At 34.7% G+C, this 12491-nt stretch overlaps 1 protein-coding gene across 3 annotated transcripts in view; it reads left to right on the forward strand.

Moving 5' to 3' along the window:
* LOC125659602 (E3 ubiquitin-protein ligase TRIP12-like) overlaps positions 1 to 12491 on the forward strand; it is a 62666-nt gene that overhangs the window by 24031 nt on the left and 26144 nt on the right. For all 3 annotated transcript variants that reach the window (XM_056150171.1, XM_056150172.1, XM_056150173.1), the window contains exons 7-16: positions 3169 to 3366; positions 3549 to 3641; positions 4334 to 4495; positions 5154 to 5388; positions 5818 to 5882; positions 6010 to 6059; positions 6972 to 7128; positions 7526 to 7685; positions 8019 to 8161; positions 8972 to 9078. In XM_056150171.1, the coding sequence (XP_056006146.1) occupies positions 3169 to 3366; positions 3549 to 3641; positions 4334 to 4495; positions 5154 to 5388; positions 5818 to 5882; positions 6010 to 6059; positions 6972 to 7128; positions 7526 to 7685; positions 8019 to 8161; positions 8972 to 9078 (1370 nt within the window). The remainder of the gene's footprint in view (positions 1 to 3168; positions 3367 to 3548; positions 3642 to 4333; positions 4496 to 5153; positions 5389 to 5817; positions 5883 to 6009; positions 6060 to 6971; positions 7129 to 7525; positions 7686 to 8018; positions 8162 to 8971; positions 9079 to 12491) is intronic.

Raw genomic sequence — 12491 nt, forward strand, 5'->3', positions numbered from 1 at the left:
GCCTGTTCATTTCAGCAAAGCACGAGATTTTGTAGCATTAAAGTCTTAACTGACTCGATATTTCCTTTGTTGAAACTTAAAATCAATCAAATATCCGATGTTATAAAAATGAAATTAAACAATTAAACTATCGCTTATTTTACTGTAATTAACACACCATGGTAGGTACAAAGATGCAAATTATCAACTCCTCGTTAACTACGATGACTGATCAAAAGCTGAATGGGATCTCTAAATAATTAGTGCTCTGACTGTAAAAACAATGCTTTGGATACGGTAGAAAAATATAGAATTTAAACATAATCCTCTGAAATTTTGTTTCATGAAGATGGGTAAAGTACGTCAGTCCTTTACGGCAAAAGAAAAATTAAAAGTAATAGTGTATGCCGAGACTCATGGAAATCGGGCAGCAGGCAGAGAGTTTTCCATCAACGAGGCAAACGTACGTCTCTGGAGACGCCAGAAAGAAAGAATAAAACAGCTACAAAAGACAAAGAAGGCAGAAAGAGGTCGCTCAGCTTTATTTCCTACAATAGAAACAGAACTAATTGAATGGGTTACAGATCGCAGACAACAGAGATATGGAATATCAACTGCCAAACTACGACTAAAAGCACTGAAAATTGCCAAGAAAGAACCAAAAGCGCAGGACTTTAAAGCATCAGTGGATTGGTGTTACGCTTTTTTGAAGAGACACGATTTATCAATCAGACGCAGAACACACATTTCTCGAAAATTACCCGAGGACTATGAGGATAAACTTTCCAATTTCCAAAGCGTCATCATCAAGATGAGGAAGAAACATCAGTACAGTCTATCACAGATCGGGAACGCAGATCAGACTCCTTTAACTTTCGATCTCCCAGCCGACACTACCATCAATCGGAAAGGTGCTTCTACAGTTTCAATCAAAACCACGGGGAATGAAAAAAACCGATTTACGGTAATGTTAGCGTGTACTGCCGACGGAGGAAAGCTGCCACCGTATGTTGTATTCAAAAGAAAAACTATGCCCAAACTTCAGTTTCCCAAGGGAATATTTGTGAATGTTCATCCCAGCGGTTGGTTTGATGATGCTATTACGAAAGACTGGATAAAGAAAGTGTGGGGACGACGTCCGGGTGATGGAAAAAGTCGCAGTATGTTAGATGCATTTTGATGCCATCGATCTCCAGCAGTGAAGGATATGTTAAAGGAGAATCATAAAACAGACCTTGCAATAATTCCGGGAGGAATGACAAGTGTATTACAACCTCTGGACGTAAGTGTGAACAAGCCTATGAAAGTCTCATTGAGACAAAAATGGAACCAATGGATGTGTAGTGATAACCACACCTACACCAGTCAAGGAAGACTGAGGAAGCCGGAACTTGACACCATTTGCCGATGGATATGTGATGCGTGAGAAGAACTGGATCCGAAGATCATCGTACATGCATTTAAGAAATGTTCCATTTCAAACGCTATGGATGGATCCGAAGATGACATCTTGTGGGATGATAACATTCGTAAGGACAGTGAATCTCCAGTTGATTCAAGTGATGAGGATTGCGATGAAAATGATATTGTATATGATGATGACAGCGATGACGACACGCCACTCTCTGTGCTCAGAGACATTTATAAATTATTTGAAAGTGACGATGAGGAGGACTTCGAAGGCTTTTGAAATGCTTATTCCCAACGATAGATTACAAACATTACAACTGTGTGTTTATATATTATAGATCTACCTGTATATATCGTCATGCATGCTCACATGTTAATATATGTCTGAAAATCTGCATGAATTCTTGTTTCATTTATTAAAATGTGTGAAAAAAAAATTTTGTTAGGTATTTCTTTACCCGGAGGGGTATCTAACAAAAGCACAGTGTACACAACAATGGCTTCGTAAAACACACGCTCTGGGCACCCTCTCATTACGGTAATTATTTCTTTTACGCAAGAAAAGTTATTTCAAAGATTCAAATTAGTATTTCATTAAAAATTAGGCCTATTCATAAAACTTACAGTAAATCAACTTTAAGCAAGTGACAAAATTATTTTCCAACAATTTTAGCACGTGACAAGGCATTATTGTGTACACATGCTTTCAATAATGGCAGCATGCGATGTAATGAATTATCAGATCCAATGCAATTTAATTGGATGTTTGTTTCATGATAATTGAATTATTTAGATATTGTAAGTATCACATTTTCTGCAATTTTACGTTTCTGTAGTAATTTTCTTGAGGTCGAATTTTCTTGTTAATAAAAAGGTGAACGTGAAAAGGCGTACAGTATCCGAAGCCTTGGTCTTTGAGTGAAATATTACACTACTTAATCGCCGAGTTTCATCTGGAAAAAAAGGTCAAAAACCTATTGTGGTATATAATACGCACCCCTTTCTGGCACAAAAATATTCTCTAAAAAAAGTGCGTATTATATTCGGCAAAATACGGTACTTCCGTTATATTTTCATTTCTATTGGAATTCCCACCCATTGGAATAGAAGTGTTACATGTATATTTATCAGATTCATATGCACATTGTTCACAATTTCATTACATTCATGAGAAAATGGCTATCATTACAATTTGTAAAGATATCACAGGCGAAAACATTGGAAATGTAAATATTTATATGAATAACAAAAATTTACGAAAATTTGGCTTGGATTTCAGTAAAATGAAAGCAGTAGGGTCAGTTTGTTCACAAATTATAACGAAGAAAACAAATGAGGCATACAGCAAGCAGAGGGTGTGGCCAGGACTGACACGCCTCTATCACATACAGAAGCTTCAAAGGGAAGGTTTAACTAGTTCTCAAGAGCAATAGTAAGGGAGGCAGGGTCTCGATATAAAGATATTTTTCTTCAATAAGCTATTTTTTGATAAAATTGTTAAGAGTACAAGACGTACAGAGGATTGGAGAAGAATTAAAGCTCTGTCTTATTCCCCTCTCAATCATGTCCACCTGTATAGGGGATGAATGTTCCACCCTTCTATGTTATATTATACTAAATTGTATCACAGGAATAAAGAATGAAAACAATTTTTTTTTTTAAAAATCACAACAGTTGAACAGTGACAGGACCAAGGTGACACAGGCAAGGGATGTGGCCCATGGGCCTCTGCTATTTTCTTGTTGAACTTGATTTCATTCCTCCTAATTTTGCTGACAGTTGCTAGTGATGGGAAATGAGGACACTTTGGCAGGGTTTCCAGTGAAACAGGTGGTGCCTGCCCTGGTGACCCTCCTACAGATGGAACATAACTTTGACATGATGAACCACGCCTGTCGGGCCCTGACCTACATGATGGAGGCCCTGCCCCGGTCCTCGGCCATCGTGGTGGACGCTGTGCCCGTATTCCTGGATAAGGTATAGTTGTCCCTTCTGTAGTGTTTGAGATGTAATATTTCTGCGGTCAATCATTCACGGAGATGTGTATCTATTACGTTAATTTTTCAGCTGAGAGAATTGTCTTTTCTGTAGTGTTTGAGATGTAATATTTCTGAGGTCAATCATTCACGGAGATGTGTATCTATTATGTTAATTTTCAGCTGAGGGCTATTCAGTGTATGGATGTGGCTGAACAGTCACTAACTGCATTAGAAATGTTGTCCCGAAGGCATGGCAAATCCATTTTACAAGCAGTAAGTTTCCAAAGTTGTAGAAAAGCTCTCTTTACTTTCTAACACTTAAAAATTATTTTTGTTGGAAATAGCATTAAGCACTTTCCAGCAAACATTTATAATAAAATAATTAGCAACAAACATTTGTGATGAAATACTTACCAACAAACATTTATGATCAAATTCTTTGCAGCAAACATATGTGATTAAATATTTTGCAACAAACATTTGTGATGAAATCTTTAGTAGCAAACATTTGTGATCAAATTCTTTAAAGCAAGCATTTTGTGTCATCTTTGTATTTTGTGATATCTTGTTGTGAATTAAAGTTTGCGATATCTGTATTTTGTGAATTACAGTTTGTGATATCTGTATTTTGTGAATTACAGTTTGTGATATCTGTATTTTGTGAATTACAGTTTGTGATATCTGTATTTTGTGAATTACAGTTTGTGATATCTGTATTTTGTGAATTACAGTTTGTGATATCTGTATTTTGTGAATTACAGTTTGTGATATCTGTATTTTATGAATTACATTTTGCGATATCTGTATTTTGTGAATTACAGTTTGCGATATCTGTATTTTGTGAATTACAGTTTGTGATATCTGTATTTTGTGAATTACATTTTGCGATGTCTTTATTTTGTGAATTGCAGTTTGCGATATCTGTATTTTGTGAATTACATTTTGTATCTTATTGTCAATTCCAGGGAGGAATAGCAGTATCATTGATGTTCCTGGATTTCTTCAGTATCACAGCACAGAGAAGTGCCCTGGCCATCACGGCTAACTGTGTACAGAACATGACGTACGACGAATTCCACCTGATTCGAGATTCCCTGCAGTTACTGAGCAATAAACTCACTCACCAGGTAAGGCAACGTTGTATGTGGACTTAGTGTATTGAAAATAGGACTTTGTTGTAGGATATGGCTTATTTGGTGCACTCATACGTAAGCTTTATCTGTGTATTACTATGCAACATTGTATCATTTGTTACTGATGGAAAACTAGGTTCACTAACAGTCTAATTTGGCCCTGATACTCACCGTAATTGGAAAGTATGTTGATGGCAGAATTGTATGAATACAGTATATTTGGTGTTACGTATGCATAGGTACATGTATACAAAACTACAGTAGGTAGGATTTTAAGTTTGAATTCATTATGCATGATGTCAGATTTATGTTTATTTCTTGCCAGTTTACTTCAAATGGCCAAAATTCACCTTTTTTCTAAGAATTTTAGCTTCAGAAAGTATTAGTTTCATGTGTCAGCCATGATCAAAATAAGATTTATTTATTTTTTATATTTTAATGTACAAAATACATGAAAATTGTTTTCGTTGACACTTACAGGTGTTTATTTCTTCAGTTTTATTAAAACTTATTCACAGAAGTTGAATAAGACTAACTGACAGTAAGGTATCTTTTAGTACTGTAGAAAGGAATGTATACGATGCAATATAAGACTGTTTGTTCAACTGTTTGCCTTTACAGATTTCACTTTCAACAAATTTCTTATTCTCAGGACAAAAAGTCAGTAGAGAACTGCTGTGTTTGTTTCTGTCGTCTGGTGGACAACTTCCAGACTGACCAGAGGACCCTGAAGGAGATTGCGGTCCATGGTTTGTTGACCAACATACAGCAATTACTGGTGGTCAGCCCTCCAGTTATCAGTACCAGCACATTCGTCATGGTGATCCGAATGTTATCCATCATGTGTGCCAGTTGTCCGGACTTGGCTGTGGTCTTGCTCAAACAAAGTAAGATGTTTAGAATGAAATAGAATTTCTCTGATGCACATCGAATGCAAAACAAAATTCTGAAATCCCAGACCACATTTTAGATACTCCCGTCTATAAAACATTTGATTATGTATGGGTCATCCTGATGTTTGCATAAACAGTCAGAATTTTAGTTTTCATTTTAAATTGATTATTGTGAATATTCTAACGATAATATTCTATTTGATAAAATCTTCAGCTTGCCATATTTAAAGTGAATTGTACCAGAAATGTAGAAACTAGAATTTTTTTTTCAATAAGTGAGTTTATGTGAAATACACTTGTGAAAATTCAATTGTTGATATGGTCCATTACTGTGTGTTAATCAGGAATGAATAAACATGTCGAAATGCTTCTTCTTGGTTTCTGTTAGTGAATGAAGAATTACAGATGAAGTTTTTTTTTCAGAAATAGCAGATACACTGTGTTACCTTCTTGTTGGAACATCAGAAGAAGAAATGCACACTGTGGAGGTATGTGTGTCCCTTCAATCTTACTTACAGCTGTGAAGATATTTATTGTTCTGGTACAATGGCAAGATCTCACATTCTTAATGCAAGTAGTATGTACCAAATATACATATTTCGCTTTTCTTTTCAGTTGATCTCAAGAACTCCTCAAGAGCTATATGAAATAGTTTGTCTGATTGGGTAAGCCTTTTCATCATTCCTCAGTATACACCAATGTAAATGAACTGATTCTAATACTCTATAACAGCTATTACTCTGCAGATTGAGGAACCTTGTAGGTCAGATAAAATTGCTAAAAATTAAAACACAAAATATTCTAAATGACATTATTAAGGCAAACGGGATATATTTTTAGCCGTATTCTCACAATATTGAATTCACATACCCGTAAATTACCAATCAGGATGACTCGTAAATTGTGTGAAATTGTTGTCTTCTTGCAGTGTATACTAGTAACATCCTCCATTCTTTCTCCCCCCTCCATGTAACTCTCCACAGGCAGTTTGACTGTATAGTTTGTTTAAACCTCATGGGGTGTTTTAACATGAAATCTCCTAATAAATCAAAACAAAGCAACTATGAAAATCAAACCCTGAGTAGATATTAAAAGGAATTTGTATTGCTTACAGAAAACACCGGCGTTAATTCTAATCCCTGTAGTTCTTGACCATCAGTGTTTAATGTTAAAGCCAGAAAAAGTCAAGGATATGCTTTTATAAATAAAAGCAGTAAAAATTTTAAGACAATTTCGTCTGAAATGGCAACAATATATTTGCAGTTTGATTTCAAATGTTTTCATGTGTTGAGAGCAGTCAATACAACAAAAGTGACAAGACAATAAAGTGATAAGAGCAGATGAATTTATTTGAAGTATATTTGATTTATGAAGGAGTGCATGTCTTGGATGTAAGTCTAAATTCTACACTGATGGTGCCCACATTGTTTAGCTTTTTACAACCTCTAATGTCAAGAAAAGAATCTACATTATGGATTATGCATACATTTGTAGTGAACTGATGCCAGCTTTGCAGCATTTGTAATATTTCATGAATTAAATGTATGTACATATATGGACTATGCATACATTTGTAGTGAACTGATGCCAGCTTTGCCCACAGATGGAATGTTTGCAATAGACAACATGTTGTGCAAGTCACATGGTAGCGTGATTGACCTAGTCAGCTGGCAGTGGCGTGATGACAGAGGGGTGTGGCACCCATACACGTCTATAGATGGCAAAATTATTGAGGTAAGGCTCCTGTGAGTGTGTGTGTGTTTAATCTTAAAATTTATGTGTGCAAGAATCCATGTGAAAGTTTTTGGAGAATATTCCAGACCTTCATAGATGATACGATAAAGGATCTTGCATGCTACGCAAACCAGGGGCCTATTTCATAAAGAGGATTTCCAGTTCATTCATTTACGCCAGCTAATTTACATTTCAAAAAACAGTGTAACTATAGGTGTATGGAGATCACACTTAGTTCGACACAATATTCGCAGGAGTAACAGCCCTACAAAACCTCAATTTTCTGCCAAGTGTGAAATGCATTGTATGCAGGATTTTCTTCCTGGTAAATTTTTGTCTCTTTTGTAGGTGATTTTCGTCAAGGTGCGCTATGTTGTATTTTATTATGTTTTAATAGGCAGCATACCAGTCTGGTGAAGATGAAATGAGTTTGAACACAATGGGTAGATCTTACACAATTGACTTCAACACATTACAACAAATTAATGAGGACACAGGCACAGCCCGAGCTGTCCAGAGGAAAGCCAATGTTACAACAGGAGGATCACAGAGTGCAGGTGGAGGATCTAATGTTTTAGAATATGGAGCAATCTGTTTGATTTGTGGTATTCATGAAATTAAACGTGTTTTGGAATTAAGAGAACATATGCCACATTGAAAGTGTTTTAATTCTAAATCATATTTAAGAGAAATGGATCTTGTGTATTTTATCACCATTGTCTATTACAAAACCAAACAAGTATGTGTTCACTAATGGCAATATTCTGACGTGAAAAGGTTTAATGCAAATTTAATACTCCGTCCATGGAATTTTAAAATGATTTCATAGCAAAGTAATTGTTGTTTTCTTTGTCTGTGGAATATAATGTTTTATTTGTCATCGTCGCTAGCTTCCAGCTCCTCGTCTACAGCATCGGAGATTAATCTGGAGCAGTGTGACTCGAGGGCAGAGATCCTGAAAGAGGATATGGAGCTGGCATCAGTCTTCATTAAAACTCTGTTTGCCGTACTGTACGAGGTCTACAGCTCCTCGGTAAGTACAACATCCAATATCTCGAAGCGTACAGTAGGGAACAATTACACATATACTGTAAATTCGCAAAATGTCTCGTATACATCAAATCGTGAGAACAGATATCCACGAGTGCTCTGTTGATCAAGAATCTTTACATGTATTTTACTTATATCAGAATAAACGCGTGTAATTTTAACTCGTGAGTGATGTATTTTACTTATATCAGAATAAACGCATGTAATTTTAACTCGTGAGTGATGTATTTTACTTATATCAGAATAAACGCGTGTAATTTTAACTCGTGAGTGATGTATTTTACTTATATTAGAATAAACGCGTGTAATTTTAACTCGTGAGTGATGCTTCCTGTGAAATTATGCGATAATAAATTCCTCGCGTATATTTTGGAATTTACAGTATCGATAGTTGTATGTGAATTTACAGTACTTCTTTCCAGTTATGAGCCCAAGATATAGTGGAAAATTCTTTAAAAATCCTCTCATTAAGACCCGTTACGGTGCAGTTTTTAAACTGATATGGAAGAATCTCTTTGTCAGGTACATGAAAATTTGTACACATTATGACCCCATTTACATAATAGGATATGATGAATCCTTGTAAATACCATAAGTGAACATTGTGTAAAATAAAATTCCAGAGTACTTACATTTGTATGTAGTTATAATTGAAGTTTGTTTACTCTATACATGTGATGGAAGACATAAACAATAATTGGATTTCATTTTTGGAAGGGAAAATGTCACTGATGAGGTGAGCAGTGTGGTCTGTGGGCCTCCTGTATTCATTCATTATTTTTTTTATTTGAAGGCTGGACCTACAGTACGACATAAATGTCTTCAGACATTGTTGAGAATGATATATTATGCTGAATCAAAGTTGTTGAAAGAAATTTTACAATCTCAGCCAGTTTCAAGGTAAGCTTTTGCAATGTAGCCATATTGTATCTTTTACTTCTGGCATGGAGCAGATTTTTGTCAATAAAATAGTTCAAAATCTTGGTGCTTTTTAAAAAAAATTATATGAATAGAGATTTGGGTGGTTTTGTTTTTGACATAATTTCATCATCCACCAAAAGAAGATTTTCAGTGTTCCAAAACCACCCTTTGAACAGTATTTTCTTCCTTCAGGGAATGAATGTTTTTGAGGGATTGTTTGGTAGTGATCATATTCTGTAGCTTGTTGAATTTAACATTATCAAACATTTCACAGTTCAGAGTCGAGGTTCATCAGATAACCATCTTAGGATAGTCTCATAGCCTAAAACAAGTTCACTAGTACAATCTCATCATCTTGCTTTCGAATTTTATGAATCCATGTTTGTGTGTTTAGATAACGTCCAGGTTTTATCTTGTATGTCTCATATTGGAGAATTACCAGGCACCTGATCCTACCTCTGGTATGCCCAGGGGTCCGTGTTTGCCTAACTCATAATTTTGTATTCCTTAGGAGTTTTATGAGATTGACCACTGTTCATTATCCTCACTTGTTCATGTGTATATGTAGTGAAGTCGTTATCCTCACTTGTTCATGTGTCTATATAGTGAAGTCATTATCCTCACTTGTTCCTGTGTCTATATAGTGAAGTCGTTATCCTCACTTGTTCATGTGTATATGTAGTGAAGTCATTATCCTCACTTGTTCATGTGTATATATAGTGAAGTCATTATCCTCACTTGTTCATGTGTATATGTGGTGAAGTCATTATCCTCACTTGTTCATATGTATATGTGGTGAAGTTATCCTCCCTTGTTTGTGTATATATGTGGTGAAATTGTGTCCAGATCACATCTTTCACACTAGGAGGTCAAGGATCAGTGAACATGTTTATTGTACATCTCTACCATGTCTATAGTGAGTTAATAATAAAACAAAACTCAGCACAGTGTTAGTAATCTTCAGTCTCTATAGGGAGTTAATAATAAAACAGTTCTCTCAGCACTGTGTTAATGTATTAGTAATCTTCAGTCTCTATAGTGAGTTAATAATAAAACAGTTCTCTCAGCACTGTGTTAATGTATTAGTAATCTTCAGTCTCTATAGTGAGTTAATAATAAAACAGTTCTCTCAGCACTGTGTTAATGTATTAGTAATCTTCAGTCTCTATAGGGAGTTAATAATAAAACAAACAGTTCTCTCAGCACAGTGTTAATGTATTAGTAATCTTCAGTCTCTATAGGGAGTTAATAATAAAACAGTTCTCTCAGCACTGTGTTAATGTATTAGTAATCTTCAGTCTCTATAGGGAGTTAATAATAAAACAAACAGTTCTCTCAGCACAGTGTTAATGTATTAGTAATCTTCAGTCTCTATAGGGAGTTAATAATAAAACAGTTCTCTCAGCACTGTGTTAATGTATTAGTAATCTTCAGTCTCTATAGGGAGTTAATAATAAAACAGTTCTCTCAGCACTGTGTTAATGTATTAGTAATCTTCAGTCTCTATAGGGAGTTAATAATAAAACAAACAGTTCTCTCAGCACAGTGTTAATGTATTAGTAATCTTCAGTCTCTATAGGGAGTTAATAATAAAACAGTTCTCTTAGCACTGTGTTAATGTATTAGTAATCTTCAGTCTCTATAGGGAGTTAATAATAAAACAGTTCTCTTAGCACTGTGTTAATGTATTAGTAATCTTCAGTCTCTATAGGGAGTTAATAATAAAACAGTTCTCTCAGCACAGTGTTAATGTATTAGTAATCTTCAGTCTCTATAGGGAGTTAATAATAAAACAGTTCTCTCAGCACAGTGTTAATGTATTAGTAATCTTCAGTCTCTATAGGGAGTTAATAATAAAACAGTTCTCTCAGCACTGTGTTAATGTTTTAGTAATCTTCAGTCTCTATAGTGAGTTAATAATAAAACAGTTCTCTCAGCACTGTGTTAATGTATTAGTAATCTTCAGTCTCTATAGTGAGTTAATAATAAAACAGTTCTCTCAGCACTGTGTTAATGTATTAGTAATCTTCAGTCTCTATAGTGAGTTAATAATAAAACAGTTCTCTCAGCACAGTGTTAATGTATTAGTAATCTTCAGTCTCTATAGGGAGTTAATAATAAAACAGTTCTCTCAGCACTGTGTTAATGTATTAGTAATCTTCAGGTACTGATTTGGGAGTTCAGATATCAGTCACACTACAGTAAAACATGGTTAGGTAAAAAAAAATTAATAAATAGTGTCTCGGACCATGATGAGGCAGGCAGGTATTTTTTTTTTATCTTGGCTGTAGCTTTGAGTTATCTTTTCTTTTTATGTTGACTTAAGAATGAGTTACCTTTTCTTTCTCATATATAGAATAAGCAATGGAGTATGGATTTTTTATTTTTATAAAAAATGGCTTCACACATTACTTACTATTAAATGTATTCTGTTATTCTTGAACACTTGCACATAATTGAGTTTGCATTCAATAATTATTTGAACTAAAGATACTATCTTGTTAAAACCTAAAAGTTTTACATAAATATCTTTTACTAAAGAGTTACCTCATAAATTTTATAAAACTAAACAAATATAAATTGAAAAGAAAAATTCCATGTGGTACATTTTCAATGAATGCAGTGTGGCCTGAGAAACTAATGATTATTTTTTTTGGCCTTAGAGCAAATGAACAATTTTGATTTATTATAAACATAATTTGTTATGAAAATCACTCCGCTGTAAGTGTGAATTCATTATAAGCTTGTTCACTGTAACCATGTTTTACTGTAGAAGATGTTAATGAGTTTACAATACAGCATTTTTTTCCTACCCACTGGTACCCATTCAATTGGGGGAAAATTGCGTCAAAATCGAAAATTTTCTACCAATGTATCGGCAAATGATTTCATTCTAGAATCGTCGGAATTGTCGTAGCTCTACAAAACGCGCACTCGTACAACATTTCAGACTAAGTAAATTACGATGTCAGCGGTCTATTTTTCAGCAAGTGAATGGGGAATTTTTAGTCTCAAAATTGGGAAAAAATCAACGTTTTTTGGTATTGGAAATGGTACTGTTTATCGGTACCAGTTATATAAGGAAAAAAACCCGCTGCAATATGTTTTAAAACTACAGGGAATGAAAATCACTTCTCTGTAAGTGTCAATTCATTATAAGTGTGTTCTCTCTAACCATGTTTTACTGTAGAAGATGTTAATGAGTTTATGATATGTTTTAAAACTACAGGGAATGAAAATCACTTCACTGTTAGCAGGGAATGAATTAATCATAAGCGTGTTTTATTGTAGTTGTTCAGTTCTCAACAGGCCTGTCGTGGGATCTTGTGGTGCACTTTAATTTTCTGTGATTGTACTGATACATTTGCAAATTCTGTTTACTAGTAATCATA

Source organism: Ostrea edulis, chromosome 9 (genome assembly GCF_947568905.1).
Source record: "Ostrea edulis chromosome 9, xbOstEdul1.1, whole genome shotgun sequence".
NCBI lineage: Eukaryota > Metazoa > Mollusca > Bivalvia > Ostreida > Ostreidae > Ostrea > Ostrea edulis.